Here is a 24,990-nt window from a genome sequence, read left to right as displayed (position 1 = left end):
AAATGAGAAGCACCATCAGCCACAACCACCTTTCTGAAATCGAAGCCTGAGCAGGCCAGCACGAAATTTCATGCGTATGAGACGTACCCGATAACCTGCTTTTTTCATGTCTTGTGAAGTCATGACACAACGCCAACTCATCAATGTCGCCGGTGGGAAACGTGATCGCTGCGAGCAGGGATCCTCGAGCTATTGCTTTCAAGTATACAATCACTTACACACGATTTCGCGTCTTGTCATCGGGCGCATCGGAGGCCATTTGTTGTACTGTGCAAGGTGAAGTTGACCCAGTGCGCGTCTTGTGCCGAGTTGCGCGAAAGTGATCGTATCCCTGAATGCAACTGTATATTTTTAAGCTGGCAGCGCATAAATGGGCCGAGTACGTCCAGCGCGCGCCGGCCTCGCTGGGCGCTGCCATGCTGATAGCATGTTTACATTTGGCCAGCTGTGCCGGCGCTCGATTTTGCAAGCTTCGGGCAGGTTCTGGTTGTCTTGGGACCCCAGCGCACGTGACTTCCTATCAAAACCGGAACTAGCTGGCTGCCATCTGGCTGCCAGAAGTCCGAAAATCGAAGAGGCCCACTGAGGCATTATGTACATACTGAAGGCCAGGAAGCATCTACACAGCGTGGAAAGCCTGCGCTTCGGTCTGATGTGGTACCCACAATCTTGCCGTATCTTCCAGAGTACCTCTACGAGCAGCCCACACGCGAGCAACCCATGCGAAAGACACAAGCAACAGATGAAGGCCAGTCATCAAAGAGAATGCCCCTGCTTTCAGTTGAACTGTCATTGACATTAGAGGCACGTGAGAATGGAAACCTGCGTGAGCTCAAAGACATAGACAACCTATAACATGCTTCCTAATTAAAGGAAGTATTAACAATGTGTTTTCCTTTATTAACCCAGGGGACCTGGAAAACCAACTAAGTCTCAGGGGTATGACGCATAAAAATGGGGAAAGACAGCTATTCCAAAAATATTTTCAAAACATACAATTACCCTCCAAAAAAAAATTTGCTGCACGTATCGAATTATGTGGCCTACATTCAACCTAAATGTCCAATTGTTGCCGTTATTAGGGCATCGGGGAAATTTTGTTAGCATTCATTATATCATCTTGAGAAAAGCAGAAAACGAAGTTTTACTCATTTTCATTAAACACCTAAAATTTATAGAAGAATAAAAATGGGTTGGCAGACAAATACGGCAGACATTGCCAGCTCCTGACTGGAAGCTTACCATTATCATTGAAAAGGAAGGTGTACAATCAGTGCATTTTACCAGTGCTGACATATGGAGACTGACAAAGAAGCTTGAGAACAAGTTAAGGACCATGCAAAGAGCGATGGAACGAAGAACGCTTGGCGTAACGTTAAGAGACAGAAAGAGAGCGGTATAGACGACATTCCAACCTAACATCAAGAGAAAGAAATGGAGCTGGGCAGGTCATGCGATGGACCGGTTAGATAACCGTTGGACCATTAGGGTTACAGAATTGGTACCAAGAGAAGGGAAACGCAGGGCGAGAATGGCAGAAGACTAGGTAGAGCGATGAAATTAGGAAATTTGCGGGCGTTTGTTGGAATCGGTTGGAGCAGGACATGGGTAAGCGGCGGCGGCGGCGGCTGCTGCTGCTGCTGATGATGATCTAAGCCCCAGAGCTCATTTGTTCCCGTACCTCAGCCCATTGCTGTACATGACTCCCCATTTCTTCACAATATGATCTCTGAAATTCATTCCCTCATGACACAGTGAAAACACGCACATAAGGTCTAAAAAGGAAAGCAAACTACAAACGCGATCCATCTGCTTGCGTGGCTCCGGCTGCTTCAGGCACGGTCACGCTGGAATGCAACTGCAACGCCACGTTCGAGCACACCCGTGCTGCTGTTTGGCATGCTCCGATGCTGCCGGCCAGCGTCTCCGGCACGCGTGGTGGTGGCGCTGAGCAGAAGGCGAAGGTGGCCCTATCTGGATTTTCAATAAAAAATGACTCAGCGTTTAGCCCTTGTTGGACCCACTCCCCCATTCTAGTAGACTCTAAACTGAGCTTGGAGGCTGCCATGTTGGATTTTCAACTGCTTGTCCAGGCTTGGTTTCCTGTTCCCCGCTCTATAGCCTTCAAGATTAGGAGGCGCACACTAACAATAAAAAGCGCGCACCATCCTCCAGTCCGGAGGCCATGCCTGTTCTTCCTTGGCTGACCCGCCGTGGTTGCTCAGTGGCTATGGTGTTGGGCTGCTGAGCACGAGGTCGCGGGATCGAATACCGGCCACGGCAGCCGCATTTCGATGGGGGCGAAATGCAAAAACACCCATGTACTTAGATTTAGGTGCACTTTAAAGAACCCCAGGTGGTCGAAATTTCCGGAGTCCTCCACTACAGCGTGCCTCATAATCAGAAAGTGGTTTTGGCACGTAAAATTCCATATTATAATTTTTTTTCCTTGGATGACAAAACACTCCAGGGGATGGCGTTTTTGTTTTCACTTTCGATCAGCACTATCGTCATAATCACTAAATGCAGGTGTCATTGTTTTTCCAAAGTTTCGGTTGCTATTTTGTACGTGGCATGCTAACAGAGCAAGTGTGCCTCAAGGATGTGCGTGTTTGTGTGGCTTCGTATTTGTGTGATTGGTGCCACCACCTGTGCCTTCGCAAGAGCCAAGTGGTGCGAAGAAAGATGGATCGTTTCTTCGATCTCTATGGTGAACTCCGTTGCCAGAGATCGCCAACGCGGTGATGCTTTTGTCGACAGTATAGGGAGACGTCACCCTTGCACAAATCCAAGCAGGTCTGATCACCTCCATGTGTAGTATGAGGCAGGGCATCATTAGATTTTTTTAAGCTGCTCCAAGCCTAATAAATTTTATTTCTTTGGCTGAACAAGTTTTTTGGACTGTTCCAATTTTCGCTTCCTGCAAGGTACGGAAATTCGGTCAGCGACTCCATTCCGCACAGTGCACGCAGCCGAGATTTCGCACGTGGTAGACAGCTGGGTGCACACCACTGACCAGCAGTGAGGATAACAAAGGACGACGCAAGGGCACAGGCAAAATAAGCATGGAGGAATGACAAGAATGCGATGCAGCCCTACACATGGAAAACGGGAAATGGAAAACACGACGTCAATTGTGATGCTGTCTATTGGTTTGCCGGGGTTATTCATTTGCCGGGATTTGACGGGGTTAGACGAATTGCGGTGGGTCTATTAGTTTGCAGACAGCCTCCCGTTGACGGGAGGCTGTCACTGTCGAATGTTAGAGCCGACCGGAAACTACAAATTATCCGGATAGAGCTGCATGGGCTATCCAAATTATCTAGTGGAATTTTTATTGAGAATGACGAGTATGGTCAAATCGAGCAATGGTGTGTTCGGCTATTTTTTTTTTGCCTTTTGTTTTATTTCTGCCTGCTGGATGATCTGATCAATATCCCGCCAAGGTTTAATCAACAAAAGTCGACTGCACGAGGTAGCTTTGAAATTAGCATTTTGATATTTGAGGGTATTCAAGGGTCTCGAACACTGCCGAGAATAATGTGCCAGCTCACCTGATGTCCAAGCAAGCCAGACAAGGCACCTGAAGGTAGTTGTAGCGTATCAGCTGCAGTACGATAGGCACGTGATCATCGTGTGAGCCCACTGTGCCTGTGCACTTGAAGAAGAAGCGCGCAGCCCGCACCTCGTGACAGACCTGGCACTGCCCCGACAGCCTGCCCGGTTCAAGTACATCCTGCCAGCAGGATGGGTCCTGCACATAATGCAGCCGCACTGAATGTCACGCATGTTTCCACTTGATACTCCAGTTGTAGGACCGTCCACTCACCCGGCCAATGCCAGCTGACTTGTGCCTTTCTAACCTTATCCCACAGCCTCTGTTGCATTTGGCCTTTCACCAGTCATTTATACTGTTTATCACGAGGATCCCCCTTTATGGGGGGATCTTCATGAAAGTGGCAGCGTCTGCCTCGGGGAAGCTTAGGGGACAATTCACTGAACACACACATCATCTCTCATTGAAAACGCCTGTTTTCGACCTGCCCTGGAAAGATCTTCAAGCAATAACTGAAGCTTACCATGTCCCATTACGGATTTACTCAATTCTAACACGTGCCGTTTCCTAAAACATACAATCAGGCCGAAAAGTTTTCTACTTTGGACATAAGGAAGTGGGCTCACGTTTGATTTGGGGGTATGTTAAAATAGGGCAAATACTGCTTAATGAATCGGCGCTGTGTTTTGGCTTTTTTTCTGCATCTTGTTTAATTAAACTCACCAGATAATTCAATCAATTTCGTCGATCCCGTATGGGTCGAATTAACGTAAGTCAGCCATAATGGATACACTCTATGCCACCAGATGGCTCTAGCAGCATTGCTACTACTATGTTACTATTATAGTATTAAATGAAACCGGAGTACTATGGGGATAGAACAGGTACGAGGTGCTTCAGGGTACGTGGAAAGGTGTAAGGGTTCAAGGACTTACATTTTGAAATGCGGCTGTTCGATTGAAACCAGGGGTACAATCAGGACTTGATGGATTCGGTGGGACACCTCGCATTGGACACTCACGGGAAGACAACAAATGAAGCTGTGCAGGATGATATGCGCTGGACACGTTTTGAAGCAAGGTTTGGGTACGGGCTAGTTGGTATTCCGTGGTATCAATATTCACTTACAGCGCATACATAGACGGGGGACAAAAAGGACGACGAAGACAAGCACTGACTTCCAACTGATCTTTTTTTTGAGAAATAAACGCATATATACTGAGACACCAAGACAAAAGCACCACCTAAAAGCGTCAACCCGACATGAGTATGCATTCAAAATTCATGACCTAAGATGAACGAGAGCGCATGTGTGACCTCAGAAAAACCAGTTCTGTGTCTGTTAATGCAATTAATGGCTTACTAACTGAGTCACCATCGGCAATCGCTGCTGCTTCAGTGATAAGTCTGGTACATTCATTAGAATGCCTGGCTAAGATAGCGGTTTCTTCAAAAATTGGGACACCGCCGCATTGTGCGCAATGATCACCTAGAAACCCTTCCTGCCCTTTGCACACTTTATTGCTGTGTTCTTGTAACTTAACGTTAAGACATCTACCTGTGTGCCCTATATAAGACCTACCGCATTTCAGAGGAATCCTATACACAACACCTTTCGAACAAACTGTATACTTTTTCTATGATTAATACTGCAAATACTATGTTCCTTAGCAACAAGATTGGTTCTGGTACCTCACCGACAATATTCTTTGTCTGACAAAGAAGGTGGGTTTTTCGTCACAACTAGAAATAATTTCTTGGAAAAAGCGAAAGCTTCCATTGAGTCTCTGTTTATTAAGCGAACTGGTGTTGATCTGAGGAGGGTAAAATCGTAGGGAAAATGCATATTATTGGAATTGAATTTAGGCACTCTTGCACAATCTGTAGACAGCAAGGAAGGGTTGGCCCTTTGGATGTTTTTCTCCGCGAAAACCCACAAGCTGGAAACGCCCTTCCGGGTCATTATTTCGGAAAAAGGCACATGGCAATATTCTCTTTCTTGTTGGCTTGAGTGTCACCTTAAGAAGCTAGATGTTAATAATCCGTTTCTGGATAAAGGATCTTTCGAGGTGATACACTACCTTTCTCAACATTCTGACGTCCCATTTAAGGCTATGTCCATAGATATAAAAGACTTGTTTTATTCTATTCCGCATCAGGCGCTCCTGGTTGTTATCGAAGAAGCCATTAGTAGTTTTGGTGATGTTGGGTTCCAGAATGAATGTGGTGTGTCTGTTTCACACTTTATCAAATTGCTTCAACTTTACCTTTCCTCAACTTTCGCCGAATGGAATGGAAATGCTTACCTTACCACTTCCAGTGCTTCGCTACCTATCGTAACCTGCTGTTCTCTTCCGAGACTGTTAAACATTACTTTAGTTTCCGGCAGATTAATTTTTAGACCTCCCCTTCTGCATTGAATGTCCAGGTCAGTGAGCATGCATTGCAGTTGGTACCCTGAGTTACTAAGCAAGGCAAAATCATCAGCGAATCACGAGTTACTAAGGTATTCTCCATTAACTCTTATCCCCAATTTTTCCCAATCCAGGTCTCTGAATGCCTCCTGCAAACACGCCATGAATAGCATTGGAGAGATCGTATCTCCTTGCCCGACACCTTTCCTTATTGGGATTTTGTTGCTTTCTTTATGGAGGACTACAGTGGCTGTGGAGCCGCTATAGATATCTTTCAGTACTTATACATATGGCTAGTACACACCCCGATTCCGTAATGCCTCCATGACTGCTGAGGTTTCGACTGAATCAAACGTTTTCTCGTTATCAATGAAAGCTATATATAAGGGTTGGTTATATTCCACACATTTCTCTACCACCTGATTGATAGTGTGAATATGGTCTATTGTTGAGTAGCCTTTACGAAATCCTGCCTGGTCCTTTGGCTGACAGAAGCCTAAGCTGTTCGTGATTCTATTTGCGACTATCTTAGTAAATATTTTGTAGGCAACGGACAGTAAGCTGATCGGTCTATAATGTTTGAAGTCATTGGCGTTCCCTTTCTTATGGATCTAGATTATGTAGGCGTTCTTCCAAGATTCCAGTACGCTCGAGGTCCTGAGGCATTGCGTATACAGGGTGGCCAGTTTTTCTACGCCACCAATCATCTACACTTACGCTATTATAAGGATTAAATGTCTTTACAAATTGAGCATTTTTGTGCAATTACAAGGCATTAAACTTTTCGTGTAATGGACAAATTTTCCAGTGGTTTTCGCCAAAGAATGCTTACGCATTAAAAAAAAAAGTGCACATTACTGCTCAAGGAGGAAAAACTGTGTCGACATGGTGCACACTGGAGTGCACGACATCCGCGGTAACATAGCGGGGTGTGAATTATATCAGATACACTGAGAAAACTTACTACTTAGCTCACAAAGGAGCGCGGACAACGACCCGTTGAGGTTTGCATGACCGATCCGGTGCATCCGTAACTTCGCTCTACATCATGCTTGCAGGAAAGAAGTGTAAAAAGTTTTTTTTATTCACTGAAGCAATTACGGAAACCGTAGGTGCAGCAACTCATGACGATCAGTAGAAACCATGCCAAGGAAGCGCGCTGTTTTTAAGGGCGCGTTCATGACAGAAGCTACCGTCACCATATACTACGTACACTTCATTCATTGCATCGAAAATGGGGCCACAGCGACTGCTGAAAGCGCGTGTTTTGTTCACAGATGAAAAAACAACAAAATGGAAAATTGCATGCTGTCACGTGACCGCGGCAGTCTAATCAGAAAGGGGAGACGGGCGGCGGAGAGTGCAGGTAACGAAGAAAGACGATTGCACCTGCACAGCGGCGGAAAAGTTCAATGGATGGCACTACTTTAAAACATTGAGGGGCTTTAGCACGCTCCTTTGTACCTTCCCCTGCACGCGATTCTCCCCACCTCAAAGCGCCTTACACCTTTGCTTTCTTCAGTGCTTCAGACATACATTCGCCAATTTACCTAGCTGGACAGTTATGCTTGCGTGTAAAAAAATGCAGGCATTAGAATTGGGTAAATACCATAATCAGACATTGTGAGCTCCGGCTATTGCTTGAAAGTCTGCCTAGGGCAGGTCGAAAACAGGCTAGAGAGGTGTGTGTTTAATGCTTTCACTGTCCCGTAAGCTGCCCCAAGACAGTCACTGGCACTAAAAAGGTCACTACTGGGGTTACCATATGGTCAAGTGCGTGCATTTACTGGTCAAGTTGGAATTATTCAGCATAGACCAATTTAAAAATCAAAATAACGAAAGTTTGGGCACATAAAATGCATGGGCGCCGGCTGGGACCTTTGCATGGGATCAAATTGACGGAAAAATCAAATCAACCAGAGTCGAATTAATGGCAGTCTACTCTATTGGCACTATTACTACAGCATGCAATAATATGCTACTTGGCCACTAATGTAAAGTGTCGGCAACAACAAAATCGTTAACACGACTAGGTGAGCTAGTTGGTACGTGATCTGTATATAGCAAACAGAACTAAAAACGGAGCAAAACCAGAAATCAGTAAAGTGAATGAAAGGACTGTCAGTGCACTGCCATGTGTCGTTCTGTTTGGTAAAGCAGTTTCTTGTTTGGCCCATTTTAATGCTGTCTGCTACCAAATCACTAACATGAAAGCTTTCTATTTCTACTAAAGTCGATCCTGAATATATGAACTCGAAGGATATTGCGAAATAGTTTGACATATTGATAATTCTAAATATAAAATGTGCCTATCGGATGCTTATCTAAGACCTCAGCATGACTCGGATAGTTTCTCAAGATCCTGAAAAGCAGGAATTTACCGATTTGCGCCTCCAAGGCCATGTCTATCACACTGAAGTTTGAACATATAACGGTTTCCAGCAAGTACGGACGCGAGCACAAGAAATACTTGCTGGAAACCGTTATTGTTATATGTTCACCATGCACCAACTGGCCCAGCAAACTACTCTACTACACTAAAGTTTACTTATTTTTTGCACATTAATGCCTCAAGTCGCTCGTACAGAGGACAGGTCTAGGACAGGATAGTACTGCTGCCATCAGGGCACTTGTACTGCGAATCGCACGTGAACATGCCCAGCCGTGTGTTTCCTTACCATAGCAATAACACACTATTTAAACAAGGTAGCGTCATATGTAGGCAACGAGCTAGGCAGACCGTTTTGTCGGTTTTTGGAACCGACTTCCTGCTGGAACCAATCGTCCTCGCTTGCTGACTGCCCTAAAAAGTCCATGTCTCTTCTTGCTTAGCACTCAGTGTTCCGACACCTCGCTGTCCCTCATTATTGGCCATCCTCCTTCAGTGACTACTCAGACTACACGCACACTGTTGGTCTCGAGAGTTGCCTTCAGCTTGCAGAACATTCAAGTCTATTCTCACTCATGAGAACCATGCGAGCACAAATGAAACATGTTCAGCATGGATCCGTGAATCGCGTAGAGGCGAGTCCTATGTGCTGCTGCTGCAATGGAAGTGCAGGTGTGGCATGCGGTAATTTTGTTACATTCACACTGTCAAGGCTTGTCCAAGTGGAAGATGGGGTCGGATTCGTTTTGGCCGCTTACAGAATCCTAAAATGCCGTTTGCACAAAACCCTTGACTACAAAAAGACAAACCCGGCAGCACAGACATCTTCAGTTCGGCATCCCATGGCCAGCGCCACTCAGTGAAAAGATTGAGTATCATCCACACTTTCTTGTGGAATGCGCATCGGATCGGGAGGCCTTCTGCTTTCTTGAAGCAGAGTAACAGTCTGTTCTTGCCAATAACGAACGGCCACATATGCGCAGCAAACACAACTCAGAGCACCCTGCTCATTTTTGCTCCGTGGCATGTACTGCGCTACAGATTCAATCTCTTGTGTGGCTAAAACAGTGCGGTTTGAAATTCATCGTCATTAAATGTTTCCAACGACGGAAGAAGTGATTGCGTCTCTGTTAGGAGAAGCACACCTGCAGAGGTACAGAGCAACACAACCGATATAATGAATGCAGCTGCGAACAAGAGCTTGACATACCCATAGTACATCGTTGTAATTTGCATGGGATTTCCAAGGTAATATTACACCTGTTCAATATAGGCAACATTTTTATATGTCAGAGTTTGCTATCCAGGATCAACTGTATTTTTCAACGAGAAAACCCATGTACGAACACACTACTAACACATTTAACAAACTATCACAAGACATTACCAGCAATGCTACTGTCACCTACATCCCTGGTAGCCCAGTATTATGTAAACGATAACAGATATATAGACAAGTTAAAACTAATATTTTGCCCGTCTTAATTTTATTTAGTGTCCCTATAAGCCTTGAGAGCAAACAAGTAACGAGGCGATGCATGGTCACCTTTTGAAGAATGAAGGAACCTTCACCACAGGTGGCACAGCAGACCCTGAGCTTGCCTGGCAGCACACGGTCACATGGCTGCTTACAGTAGACAAAAAACAGAGCCTTGTCCACCTCTGCACAAAGCAACAAACAAAAAAGGGACAACATTCGTCAAGTGTCCTCTATTTGTGCCCCAAACGCAATTCAGCCTACAATGCACCAGAGCTGAAAGGCAACATTGCCTCAGAGTTGGCATAAAGGGCCAAACTGTCCTGAAAACCTCGAAAGATGAGACACAAGAATAAAAAAAGAGGATGCACCCACCAGACAAGGCAAACAGAACAGCAAGATTCTACTTTCTAAAGGCACTATCGAAGCCTAACATGCCAGTGCTGAAGCAGTATGTTGCAACAGCATATTGCAAACATTCTTATGATATCATATCTATACTGATGACACATTCATTGGCTCTTCATTGGATGAAAAATGCCCCCAGTGAGTTGTGTGCCATGTTTCCTTGCTCTTCTCCACAATCCACATTTCCTCAGTCTGTGGTTTACACCCACACGCAGCATATTTAAGGGACCCTCACCAGGTCTGCCCATTTTGAGCTGACAAGCGCAGTGTACATAACGCGCGCTGACGATTGTGTCTGCTAAGTACTACTTCCCTACGTGCCATGGAAAAAGTCTAAATTTCAAACCAAACACCATTTGCCCTTCTCTTCGTGGGTGCCGCGCCCCCAGCAGGAGTGCCAACATCTATTGCGCAAGTGCGCTACATACATGGCAGTGCTGTGAGGTCACTCATAGTGATTCGTGACTGCAAGAATTATACAGGGCAACATCAGTTATTTAATCTGTTGCTTCATAGATGCATTAAATTTTAGAGAAATAATAAAACATAAAAACATAATGTCTGCGAGTTTTTTTTTATGTTGTACCGTAGCAAGAGAGATGTACTACTTCTGTTTCATCTACTTGTCCCCACATCGTGCAATTGCATGTGGAGAGAACGAAATAATTTTCTACCTCGTTCCAGCACCCCGATCATGCTCTTTCATCACCTCACATCTGCCTCAGTTATTGTGATTGTGGCACTGACTTATACCACTAATGTCTGCACATGTCTGCATGTCTGCACGCCTCACCTTTTCTTGCATAATGAACCCCTAATCAGGTGTTCTCATGCATGGCACACAAAATCGTTCGCTGTTCAAAATGAGACAAACACAACAGCTCGCACGCGAGACTGTCACCAGAAAAGCGCCACTCGGCAAAAACGCGAGAGAGTTAAAAAAAAAGAAGGCACCACCCGTGATGTATTTGTCACACAATCCACCAGCTCCAGTATATAGGAAGGAACCTCGCTAGCAGAGGCGAGACGGGAGCAAGTGGAGAGAATATTTATGTTGGCAGTGACGGTGGCCTCCTGAAATCGCGGCCTTCAAATATTTCTCATCTCTTCTATTTGACATAATCTGAAACATTCTTTTGAACATCCCTTAGAAGGCACATAAAAACTTCCAGCGTATAATCAAAATTTGCTATGTGGCCTGGTAAGGGGCCCTTTAACATTGTGTGCCAAATTAGGAGCTGTATTGCATAATTAGGCCAAATTTAAAGTGTGGCTGAATTCTGCAACATCATTTGTTTTTAGCCCATTTAAAGCAAAAACCTTGTATTCTTTTTTTCTTGTGAGGAGTAACAAAGCCTTACATTCGATGTCATTAAATAGCGACAACAGCTTTTCTGAGCCAAACAGACTAAAAAAAGTAAGCTTTGACTAGAGACTTAAACTTGTCAAAACAAGTCTTCGGCGAAAGTTAGGAAAGGAACAAACATACAACTATAAGGGTATTACTCAAGTTCGTGCGTGCACACCTGACCCTTCTCTGGATCGCACAGCACCGGCAGTCACTCGCTAGCACTTCCGCAGCAGCCCTAACAGTCAGATCTGTGACCGGTAACCCGCGGTTCGCATTGAGTTGCGACCACGGCGGGTTCAGGCCAGGGGGACAGGGTGAGTCTTGACTTAAGGTGTTTATTCACCTTATAGCTACAAGTACCAACATAACAACAGCAAACACAAATACAAAACAATACGACAGCGGCAGATCGGTCCACACTACTGAGGCGAAAGAAACCGCACAATGTTGGAGGCCACAAAAGAGGCTGATAAAGGTTCAGCTCACCCAGAGTGGATCCGCGCTCGGGCCATGGGTCGCTCGCAAAGGCCAAGCGCTGCAGGCGGACGACGTGCGGCGATCTCAGCGGCTGAACTGAGATGCCGCCAGTCGCAAGCTCCTCAGCCGAAAGACAAAGATGCATCGGGGGAATAGCGCTTCTCCCCGAGCGATGGAGAGGGAGTTTCCCCGGATCACCCTTTAGCCGCGAAGACGTTGCCATCACCAGAGGCTTTCCTGAGAGGGACATGCTACTCCGACAGCAACATGGTTTGAGTCTATGTTGGTGAGGGTGCAGCTCTAGCTGCAGACTGCCGTTGTTGCCGTGTAGGTAGTTGCGAGCCAGGCCAGAACATTGAATAATGGTATGGGGCAGCTTGACAGTTTGTAACGGGATGTACTGGGATGCAATAGGCCGCTGGGTCCGGGTCGCCTGCCTAGTCGGACGTGCCAGGTCTGTGGTGGCGAAGGGGCCCCAGGATTTCTCCTGGCTGCTTCGATTATGCTGACGCAAACCCCGAGCCAGCCTCGACATGGCGCATGGCAGCTGTCTTCCGATGTTCCTGGAGGTCGTTGCCCTCTGGTACGGTTGAAAGCGTTTCTTCCTGCTCGTCCCAGCACAGCTCTCTCTGTCATTGCCACACCGCTGCTCTTGCAGATTTCGGCACGCAAGACCAGCAAAGGCCGCAAGACCAGCCTAGCGATGGCATGCACCTCGCTGCGCCGCAGGGGTCCACTGTTCTTGTGGACTAAGTCTTCCGCTCGGCCTTGAGGCTAGGTGCTTGGGTACGGGGCTCACAACTCGGTCGCGGGGTTATGCGGTACGGTTCGGTGAATTCTGCCCCACTGCCACCATTTCAGACTGGAAACCACTCGCTGCATTTCTTACCTCGTTGTTGGCTGCCGGAGGATCCGCTTTTCTCACTGCCTGTTGCGTGGAATGCGTTACTGACTGTTTGCAGCCTGCTCGTTCGTACCCACAGTGGAGACAGTCTTTTCTGCTTGGTTGTTGCATGGCTGCCGACGGGTGGACTGCTTCTGCGACAATTTGGTTAGCCCCTCTCGCTTCTTCCAAAGAGAAAGCGCGTGCTCGCTCTAGAAGCCTGCACGCTAGACATCGGAGGAGCGTTTCGTCCGATGTCGCGCACAATAAAATAGCCTCTGCGAACCGGACAGAGTTAGTTCTGTGGAGATCGCAAGTTGTAACGCCACACTGGGCTCGAACGTCGAGCTGTGCCACCCAATGCCGCTGCCGGCGGATGCAGGAGAGCGTTCTCCTCGGGCCACTCGCTCCCTCTGTCGTGGTATATAGGGTTTGAGGTCACAGACATGCACCGGTCGGCTGATAAGTATTAACTTCCCAGTCCGCCAGCCTGTGCACGAGCGAAGAGACAGCCTCTCGCACCCGGTACAGTCCTGTCCATTTCAGCGCCAGAGAAGCTGAGAATTTTTTACTGGCGTTGCTTAGGACATCATTCCGTCTCAACACCAGATCACCCACACTGTAGTGAACTTCCCGATGAGAGCGGTCATACTGCGCTTTCTGCTTGTCCCGCGCAAAATTGAGGTTCCGTCACGCTTTGCATAAAGCCTCCGTTACCTTCGCGCCCAGCCCAATCGCATAATCAGCGCGTGCCGATGAAGCAACCAGTTCTGTGCTGCTGCGTTTCTGTAGAGTATACATTCTACCAGATTCAACAGCTCCCTCCCAAGGTTGAGCGGTTCACTGTCGACCTGATCGAAAATCCAATTTCGGGAAGTGTCCCACTCATTGTGCATTTCGGCAAATGCAACGAGCATGTGGTTGATGTTGCAATTCGCACTTGCAGTGGATTCACCTGGGCATGGTAGGTGGTTGTTCCCCTGTGCTTAATGCCGAGAGCCGCATAAGAGTCCATGAAGAGTTTGGCAGTGAAGTAGGGCGCATTGTCCGTTAACAGCTCAGGATAGGAATCATGTAAACACCTCGATCAGCTTTCCCATGATTACGCGTGATGTCAGCTTCCGTAGGGGGAACAGCTCCATTCATTTGCTGAAATGATCTGTGACTACAAAAAGGAATCGGTTTCCGCTCGGTGTCCTGGGGTAAGGTCCCATGACGTCACATGACGCAATTTGCCACGGTGTTCAGATATTGATCGGCTGCATGAGCCCGGGTGATCATCCACTACGCGGCTTCACGCTTCGGCACACATTGCAAGAGTGGGCGTAGCGCATCACATCCTGCTTCATTCCAGGCCAGGTAACAAAGCAGCACAACTTAAGTCTTCGGGCCACTCGCATGCCCGGGCGAGGCACGCATCGTGAAAGTAGCGTAAAAATGCTCCTCCCAGCGTGTGTGGAGTCACCACTTTGAAGGACTCAGGTGTATCCTTCTCCGCGGAAATGTATCTCAGCAGGATGCCGTCAGAGTCTAGCAAGTAGGAATCCAGCGTGCTCACAGCACTACCAGCTGTTTCGGAGCGCCGCGCACCCACAGCAATACCAGCTGCATCCATGTGCGCTGCGGCCGCGCCGCCGTGTTCCCGGAGCCCGTCAAACACTTTCTTATAAAAAGGATCCTCCCACTGTGCCTCTAACAGCTCATTTCTGCCGAACACACGCCCCACTGAACTGACGCAATCCAAGTGGTTCACGCTTTCGACCTGAAAAGGTGGTTCGTCCACCCTTCCTATGGGACCGGCACCGTCGAGCAATGTAACAGTTACTCTGCTCTTAGGTTGAGTCACTTAGTCACGATGGGTATTAATGTTACCCCTCCTAACAACCTTAATCGTCGGAGCGATTAGTCCGCTCTCAAGCTCAGTTTGGGGCGAGGTGAGTTGAGTAGTAATGTTACTCTTCTCAGAGTCAATGGGCGCACGCGAAAGTGTCCGCCACAACGTTGTTCTTTCCTCTCCAGTAGCGAACGGTAAAGTCGTATCGCTGCAGGAGAAGTGCCCATCACACGAGCCGGCCGCTCAGCTCTCCTCAACGCCTAAGCCAAGTTAGTGCCATATGATCGGTCTCAATAATGAATGGAACTCCATCAATGTAGTAGTCGAACTTTTTGAGAGCGAAAATGATCGCGAGACATTCCTTTTCTGTCATGGAATAATTTTTCTCTGTGGGAGTCAAAGAGCAGCTGGCAGATGCTACCGGGCGCAACCTATCTTCGTGCTGTTGGAGCAAAACCGCTCCTAGGCCAAGGTCGCTGGCGTCTGTATGTATGACAAATTCATTGTTCAAATCTGGTAGCCTTAACTCAGTGGGTTTCCTGAGCGTGTTTACGACGTTGCGCAGTGCCACCTCTTGCTCGGAACCCAACCTCCACTGCTCACCTTTCCTCAACAGCATAGTCAAGGGGGCTTCCAGTGCAGCGCAGTTTGGGATGAAGTGGCGATAGAAGTTCACCAGCCCCAAAAAGCGTCTCATTCCGCCTATGTCTGCCGGTGACGGGTAGTTCAATAATGCCTGAACCTTGTCATCACACAGCAGAAGGCGTCCGCTATCCAGAGTAAACCCCAGTAGCACCACTCGGGTTGCTGCTAGCTGGGTCTTGGTCGGGTTTAGCGTTAATCCCACAAACCTCAGACGCTCCAACATGTCCCTGAGATGGCATGAGTGCTCATCAAAGGTACACGAGTATACCACAACATCATCTAGGTAAGCAAGAGCGTAGTGCCACCTTGCGTCAGACACAATCCATTAGGCGCTGGTAAGTCGCAGGCGCACCGACCAGTCCAAAGGGCATTATGGTAAACTGAAAAAGGCCTCTGTGACAAGTGAAGGCAGTCTTCTCACGGTCGCAGGGACCTACCTCCACCTGAAAGTATCCTCTGCTTGCATCGAGTGTAGTGAAGTACTTCGCTCCGCCAACATTGGACACGATCGAGGGAATGCTAGGAAGCGGATATGCGTCCTTGCGTGTCACCTCATTCAGGCGGCGATAGTCAAAACAAAGGCAGATCGTCTAATCCTTTTTAGGAACCAACACCACAGGAAAACCCCATGGGCTGTCTGACCTTTCAACAATGCCTGTATCGAGCAGTTCGTCCAGAGCCAAACTCACTGGCCTAGGATCGCACTTCCACGGAGAGGCGTCGCCTGTCTCAATTTTGTGCCTGTATAGCGTAGTGCAACCAGGCCACTCTGTGAATACAGCGTCATATTCATTCAAAAGCGATGAGAGGCGAGCCTTTTCTTCCCCCGACAAACTGCTCGAGTCTTTCAGCAGCAGGTGGTTGCGTTCGCCCCTCACTGCGGTACACTGTGCCACAAGTATGGACAGCTGGGTTAGTTGGTTGTCATTGGCATTATGAAAAATCGTTCCACTACACACATAAGCATTAGTACACCGTGTCACTGCGCATTTCCCCTCCGCTCCTTTTTTCTCAGAGGGGCCAGCCGGTCGGCATGTCGACCCGGCCGCAACCATTTTGAGGGACCTTTTCGGGCAATCGTTGGGACGGTCAGCACACAAAGCATCATCGAACGAAGCGTCTTTGACGCTTTTTGGAATGTAACGAAAGGTTTCAGGGTGCCACATGCTCGCTCCCAATATCCTCTGTTGCAGACGTCAATAAGAATGCCCATCTTGGCGAGGAAATCTGTACCAAGAATTATAGGAACCAACAGGCCAGGTAGGTGAGCGAGGCGTTGTCGCCTTACCCAATTCTCCCACCACACCGCAAGCCAGGCAGCACCGTTCACGTGCGCACTGCCACTGGTGAGTCGGAAAGTCACATTACTCTCTCACACTGAGGAATCCGGCGTCTACAGTGTATGGAATTCTCCTGCAGCCGAAAATCGCGTAGTTCACACTGCTTGCGCACCGCGCCGCCACAACAACATACAGTGCCATCTGCCCCATAAAGTGCTAACCTCCAAGCAAGCGCGGGATATCCCGGATGTTCGCGCGGCTCAAAATTGCGCAGTTGTCTCCGCTTGCGTCGAGTTCGAGTGTTAATCCGCCTTATTCATGTTCCTGTGCTGCCCTCTGACGCACGCTGCTGGAAACGTTTTGGAAGGGTGTCGGGGATTTCGTCGGTTGATTTGTGCACGTGCACCCATGTTGAGTGTACGTCAGTTGTGGGGTTTGTGGATCGCGATTAATTATCAATGGTTTCTCCGGGGCAACATGTCGTTCACCCATCGAGTATAGCGGGTTAACAGGCCCGAGTGAGCTGTTGTGTTAACAGCGCAGCCGATAAAGGCACGCTGAGTTCCGTCTGCCGAAGTGGCTGCCTTGAGTTCGTTGTCGCTGATGACTGCGATTCCACATCGCTTTTTGTATTCCTTTTACCTATTCACTAAACATTTCGCATATTCAAGAAGCCTTCGAGCATTGCCTTCCACATGGGATTTGCCAAAGCGGTGCATTTGTTTACCTCTACAGCTTCACATCGCTGTAGGCTTTGGTTATTGTAGAAACGGCGCATCGCTGATGTCAAATAATCTCAAATCACAGCAAAACATACAGACGAGTCAGTATGAGCGGCCGAGTTTAAACTGCAACTGGGATCCAGACAAGTATATCTTACGGACTGCTACAACTGATTCTCGCTTTTGTTTAACTTCATCATACTTACAGTTTGCGCATGCTATAAAGTATTATTAGAGACAACTGTGCTCAGCATAAGTCCCCACTTATATGCCGTGCAGTTCTCTCGCAAAAAAGCGGATGCCATCGCTGACACCGTTGGCAAATGAGCGAATTTATGCTGCTGTATCGAATGCACTGTCTCTCCTTTCCTGTTTGACGCAGAGGTAAACAATGTTTCTTTGGAATTAAGAAATGTCAGCATAACAAAACACACAGACCCACCATCTACGGGAATTTGAGTGGCAGCGTTCGGGTACGGTGACGAAAGTACAAAATGTTGTCACAGCGCTGTGTCGCCGCTTGCCGCTTATTGTGCACATGCCGAGCGAAGTGATGAGTAGTTATCAAATCGCTATAGGGCCACAACTGAAGTATAACGAGTTCCTTCATCCCGACTGCTTATTCTTTAAGTTCAGCTCCATCGGTAGTGAGTGCATGAACTCGACGGGGTCAGGCCTAACCCAAACTTCGGTAAACAGGATCAACATTGGCTCAAACTTCACGTGCATGGCTTGAGAGGACTGAAGCTCGTGCATTTCAACTTCGAAGGCATGTCGACGCATTTTGAGCGTGAATAATTATATTGTGAGATGAGGTTTAGGCAGCCAGCCTCTTCTTTATTCTCTCGAGTGAGAGCCCCACCACCAGGCCCCAAAACGGTGATGATGAGTATGTACAGGTGAGAATATGAAGCGTATGAATAATGCTCACACTAATTACCCCGCGCGCGCAAGCGACTTAGCCAGGAGGGTAACGCGGAACGAATCGTTTGAGGTGCAAAACATGAACGATCTCCAAATTACGATAACGATAGTCCGAAGAAACGTCTACGGGAGTAATGCGATAGTTCACAGGGGATGTTTGTCTTGGACAGGGCGCCATTAGAATATGAACCTCGCAACGTTTAAAGCTAGAACGTTATCTAGTGAGGCGAGTCTAGCAGTGCTATTGGAGGAATTAGAGGGCAGTAAATAGGATATAATAGGGCTCAGTGAAGTTAGGAGGCCAAAAGAAGCATATACAGTGCTAAAAAGCAGGCACGTCCTGTGTTACCGGGGCTTAGCGGAGAGACGAGAACTAGGAGTAGGATTCCTGATTAATAAGAATATAGCTGGTAACATACAGGAATTCTATAGCATTAACGAGAGGGTGGCAGGTCTTCTTATGAAACTTAACAAGAGGTACATAATGAAGGTTGTACAGGTCTATGCCCCTACATCCAGTCATGATGACCAGGAAGTCGAAAGCTTCTATGAAGACGTCGAATCGGCGATGGGTTGATTGAAAACAAAATACACTATACTGATGGGCGACTTCAATGCCAAGGTAGGCAAGAAGCAGGCTGGAGACAAGGCAGTGGAGGAATATGGCATTGGCACTAGGAATAGCAGGGGAGAGTTATTAGTAGAGTTTGCAGAACAGAATAATATGCGGATAATGAATACCTTCTTCCGCAAGCGGGATAGCCGAAAGTGGACATGGAGGAGCCTGTACGGCGAAACTAGAAATGAAATAGACTTCACACTCTGCGCTAACCCTGGCATCATACAAGATGTGGACATGCTCAGCAAGGTGCGCTGCAGTGACCATAGGATGGTAAGAAGCCGAATTAGCCTAGACCTGAGGAGGGAACGGAAGAAACTGGTACATAAGAAGCCGATCAATGAGTTAGTGGTAAGAGGGAAAATAGAGGAATTCCGATCAAGCTACAGAACAGGTATTCGGCTTGAACTCAGGAAGAGGACCTTAGTGCTGAAGCAATGAACGACAATCTTGTGGGCATCACTAAGGAGTGTGCAATAGAAGTCGGTGGTAACTCCGTTATACAGGATACCAGTAAGCTATCGCAGGAGACGAAAGATCTGATCATGAAACGCCAATGTATGAAAGCCTCTAACCCTACAGCTAGAATACAACTGACACAACTTTCGAAGTTAATCAACAAGCGTAAGACAGCTGACACAAGGAAGTATAATATGGATAAAATTGAACATGCTCCCAGGATCGGAGGAAGCCTAAAAGCAGTGAAGAAGAAACTAGGAATTGGCAAGAATTAGATGTATGCGTTAAGAGACAAAGCCGGCAATATAATCATGACTAATATGGATGAGATAGTTGAAGTGGCTGAGGAGTGATATAGAAATTTATGCAGTACCAGTGGCACGAACGACGATAATGGAAGAGACAATAGTCTAGAGGAATTCGAAATCCCTCAGGTAACGCTGGAAGAAGTAAAGAAAGCTTTGAGAGCTATGCAAAGAGGGAAGGTAGCTGGGGAGGATCAGGTAACAGCAGATTTGTTGAAGTATGGTAGGCAGACTGTTCTAGAGAAACTGGCCCCCCTGTATACGCAATGCCTCATGACCTCGAGCGTACCGGAATCTTGGAAGTAGGCCAACATAATCTTAATCCATAAGAAAGGGGACGCCAAAGACTTGAAAAATTATAGACCGATCAGCTTACTGTCCGTTGCCTAAAAACAATTTACTAGGGTAATCGCAAATAGAATCGGGGACACCTTAGACTTCTGTCAATCAAAGGACCAGGCAGGATTCCGTAAAGGCTACTCAACAATAGACCATATCCACACTATCAATCAGGTGATAGAGAAATGTGCGGAATATAACTAACCCTTATATATAGCTTTCATTGATTACGAGAAAGCGTTTGATTGTGTCAAAACCTCAGCAATCATGGAGGCATTACGGAATGAAGGTGTAGACGAGCCGTATGTAAAAATACTGAAAGATATCTGTAGCGGCTCCACAGCCACTGTACTCCTCCATAAAGAAAGCAACAAAATCTCAATAAAGAAAGGCGTCAGGCAGGGAGATACGATCTCTCCAATGCTATTCACAGTGTGTTTACAAGAGGCATTCAGAGACCTGGATTGGGAAGAATTGGGGATAAAAGTTAATGGAGAATACCTTAGTAACTTGCGATTCGCTGATAATATTGCCTTGCTTAGTAACTCAGGGGACCAATTGCAATGCATGCTCACTGACCTGGAGAGGCAAAGCAGAAGAGTGGGTCTAAAAATTAATCTGCAGAAAACTAAAGTAATGTTTCACTGTCTCGCAGGAGAACGTATAGCAGTTTACGATAGGTAGCGAGGCACTGGAAGTGGTAAGGGAATACATCTACAGGCAGGTAGTGACGGCGGATCCGGATCATGAGACGGAAATAATCAGAAGTATAAGAATGGGCTGGGGTGCGTTTGGCAGGCATTCTCAGATCATGGACAGCAGGCTGCCATTATCCCTCAAGAGAAAAGTGTATAATAGCTGTGTCTTACCAGTACTCACCTACGGGGCAGAAACCTGGAGGCTTATGAAAAGGGTTCTACTCAAATTGAGGACGACGCAACGAGCTATGGAAAGAAGAATGATGAGTGTAACGTTAAGGGATAAGAAAAGAGCAGATTGGGTGAGGGAACAAACGCGGGTAAATGACATCTTAGTTGAAATCAAGAAAAAGAAATGGGCATGGGCCGGACATGTAATGAGGAGGGAAGATAACCGATGGTCATTAAGGGTTACGGACTGGATTCCAAGGGAAGGGAAGCGTAGCAGGGGGCGGCAGAAAGTTAGGTGGGCGGATGAGATTAAGAAGTTTGCAGGGACAACATGGCCACAATAAGTACATGACTGGGGTTGTTAGAGAAGTATGGGAGAGGACTTTGCCCAGCAGTGGGCGTAACCAGGCTGATGATGATGATGTTTGTTCATTAATAATGTAGGGTCCAAGGAAGTGGGATTGAAACTTCTCACACAAACCGGGTGTGCGAATGGGCGTCGAAAGGAGCACTTCCACTCCAGGATGAAAGGAGACGTCGCGACGAGAGATGTCGTAACGCTGCTTGCGGTCTAGCTGACTGACATCGGTGTTGAAGCGAGCACGTTGACGGCATTCCCCAAGTCTCGAGACGAACTGTTCGGGTATACTGGCCGAGGTGTTAATTGGGGCATTGAAGAAAGTGGCGTCGATGGTGAATGTTAGTAAATGGCCGTAAACTAGGTAGAAAGGTGAGTACCCCGTAGTTCGTTGGATAGCGGTGTTGTGAGCAAAGGTCACAAAAGGTAAAAGTTTGTCCCAGTTGTCGTGGTTTGGCCCGATATACAGTGATATCATATTTATTAGTGTGCGATGAAATCGCTCGGTTAAGCCATTTGTTTGATGGTGATATGCAGATGTCGTCTTGTGAACTGTGCCACAAGCTCCGAGTACTTCTTTGATCATTGTTGACAGGAAAGTCTTACCGTGGTCACTTAACAGTACACGAGGTGCACCATGACGCAGCACAATGGCATTCAGAAAGAAGGTGGCTACGTCTGAGGCCGAACTAGAGCGTAGAGGAGCGGTCTCTGCCTAACGTGTGAGCTGGTCAACAGCTGTCATAATCCGACGATGACCTGCCGACGTTATGGGCGGAGGGCCGACTAGGTCTATCCCAACGATGGCAAAGGGTGTCTCGGGACATGGGATAGGCTGTAAAAGCCCAGCAGGAGGCGAAGTCGGCTGTTTCTTCCATTGACATTGGACGCAAGAAGCGACGTACTTGGCCACAAAGGTAGACATGCCTGGCCAAAAGAAACGGCTCCTAGCGCAGTAGCATGTCTTGTGAAAGCCCAAATAGCCAGCAGAAGGGTCGTTGTGAAAGGCTTCAAGGACTTGTGTACGCAGCGAACGTGGAAGAACAGGCACCCAGCAGTGTCCGTCAGAGTTGCAAATGTAGCGGTGCAGCACATCGTCGTCGAGCTTAAACAGTTGCAGTTGCCGACGTAATCTGGCATTTGGTGCAGAAGTAGTTCCGCATAGGCGCTGGATAATGCCGTTGCAGTAGGGATCAGAACGTTGACACGAGGCGAGCTGAGTGACGTGATTGGAAGAAAACGTGCCAGTAACCGCTTAAAGTAATAACGAGAGTGGAGACTTCGTCTCATCGTCAAGTGGCGAGCAATGGAGAGATGTACTCGAAGGTAATAGTGGCAGGAGGCAGCAAGAGAGAACGTCGGCATCTTGATGCTTTTTCCCAGACTTGTAGACGTCGAAATCGTATTCTTGTAATCGGACCACCTAGTGACCAAGGCGTCCAGATAAATTTTTAATTGATGACAACCAGCATAAGGCGTGGTGGTCGGTTATGACCGTGAAGTGGCGTCCGTACAGGTATGGTTGAAATTTTTGTATCGCCCGAACTACAGCGAGACATTCCTGCTCTGTGATCGAGTAGTTCTTTTTGGCAGCCGTTAATGCGTGGCTGGCATAGGCAACAACTCTCTCTCATGAGGTGGTATCACGCTGTAGAAGGACAGCACCGATTCCATGGCCACTAGCATGGGAGTGCAAACAAGTTGGGGCGTTCTCATCGAAGTGACAGAGGACAGGGTCGGTGGTTAATGCTTGCTTGAGGGCTTGAAAAGAAAGTTCGCAGTCGTCTGTCCAAGGGAAAGCAGTGCCCAACGTGAGCAACTTGTGCAGCGGCGCCGCCACGGCAGCAAAATAACTGATGAAGCGGTGGAAGTAGGATGCCAGGCCCAAGAAACTTAATTGTTCGTGATTTTCAGGGCGAGGGAAGAGAAGCACGGTAGCAACCTTGTCGGGACCTGGTCGAACGCCATCTTTGCTGATGAGGTGGCCCAACACTTTGATGTTCTTTTGGGCAAAATGGCATTTCTTTGTGTTGAGTTGGTGCCCAGCGCTGGAAATGCATGTAAAAATTTCGTCCAAATGCTCAAGGTGTGGACGAAAAGTTGTAGAAAAAATAACGTCATCTAAATAGTACAGACAGGTATTCCACTTAAGGCCACGTAAAACTGTGTCGGTCGTGCGTTCAAATGTTGCAGGAGCATTACATAAACCGAAGGGCATGACGTTGTGGGGATGCATTGACTCTCACGCGTCCCCTGATATCTTGTTTTTCCGCATAGACGGAAGGTGTCTTGCAGTGCGGCTTCGCCGCGTGGCCTGGCGCCCGCGGCGGTCGGAGTGGTTGAAGCGCAGTGCGAGAGATGGCGCGAGTGTTGCGCTGCTAACGCCACCTCATGGCGGGTTTACTTGGGTGCGGGAAAAACAAGGCGCTTCCCCTTTGGTTCGAGGTCGTCAAGCAGCGCGGACATTCCGCGCGTGCGCGATCCACGGTCTGCGAGACTGTCTCGTGAGGCCTCATTTGAACGCGCAACCATTCGCGTGACCGTACGCGCGAACAACCAGGCGTTGGGATCCAGCATGGGGGTGAGCATATTTCGCCCGTATCCGGTCGCGGTGAGTCGGACTTCCTAGATTTGTCACGCGCCCATCGGCATGTTTTGTGGATTACAATTCGGCTAGCAGGCATTGATCTATGAAAGGTGCAATAAACGCCCTTGTGATTATTTGTACTGTGTCGTCGTTCTTTTGTCCCAAAAGCATGGGTGTGAGAACCCTACAACGTTGAAGTCGTAAAGTCCGTCTGGTGTTGCAAAGGCTGTCTTGTCCTTGTCTGCGTCGTGCATGGGGATTCGCCAGTACCCGGATCAGAGGTCTAGACTAGAGAAACATTCTGCACCCTGGAGGCAGTCAGTGGCATCGTCGATTTTTGGCATTGGATATACGTCTTCGCGCGTGATCTTATTAAGGGCTCGATAATCGACGCAAAATCGTATAGAGCCGTCTTTCTTGCGAACCAAGACAACAGGAGACGACCAAGAACTGGACGATGGCCGAATGATGTCACGTTTGAGCATGTCATCAACGTTATCCGCAATGATTTTTCATTCTGTGGAAGACATGCAATACGGGCGGCGGCGTACAATCGAACTGCCATCGGTTTCCATGCGATGGAAGTGCGCCCCAGAAGCTTGGAGTGGACGTCAAATAAGGCGCTGTGTTCTTGCAGGAGTGCCAAAGGGTCTCCTTTCTATGCAGCGGTCAGATCGGGATTTATCGCGGTCGTTAAAGCAGCGGCAGGAGTATGATAATCACGAGCAATAAAAACAGCGTTAAATGACGGGACGAGCAAAGGGACACAGACAACAGCGCTGACTAACAACCAAAGTGTCTTTATTCCTTCAGTTAGCATATATATGCTCCGCCGCTATCTGAAACCACAGAATCTACAAAATTGGGCATGCGCAGGGGAAATTGCAATTAATGTGATAGGAAAGCAATCTCCTTCGGAAGGAAAGAAATGGACGGAAGGCTCACACATGCTTCGCCACCAACGTAAATGTGGAATGCTTCGTATATAAGGCCGCGTTCATCACGATATTTTGACAGATAGGCTACACCTTTGAAAGATGGCTTGCAGCCGCATTCATTGCAATGCAGTGACAACTGACTATCTTTTGCCCGTT

General features: G+C 47.7%; 1 protein-coding gene across 1 annotated transcript in view; it reads right to left on the bottom strand.

Annotated features, from left to right (window-relative positions):
* The window catches only part of park (E3 ubiquitin-protein ligase parkin), a 651,541-nt gene that overhangs the window by 582,061 nt on the left and 44,490 nt on the right, over positions 1-24,990 (bottom strand). Inside the window, exons 3-4 of the mRNA XM_070529945.1 lie at positions 9,906-10,021; positions 3,555-3,754 (exon numbers count right to left, since the gene is read on the bottom strand). Of these exons, the coding sequence (XP_070386046.1) occupies positions 3,555-3,754; positions 9,906-10,021 (316 nt within the window). The remainder of the gene's footprint in view (positions 1-3,554; positions 3,755-9,905; positions 10,022-24,990) is intronic.

Source organism: Dermacentor albipictus, unplaced genomic scaffold (assembly GCF_038994185.2).
Source record: "Dermacentor albipictus isolate Rhodes 1998 colony unplaced genomic scaffold, USDA_Dalb.pri_finalv2 scaffold_36, whole genome shotgun sequence".
Classification (NCBI taxonomy): domain Eukaryota; kingdom Metazoa; phylum Arthropoda; class Arachnida; order Ixodida; family Ixodidae; genus Dermacentor; species Dermacentor albipictus.
This window is presented reverse-complemented; position numbering and strand designations above follow the sequence as displayed.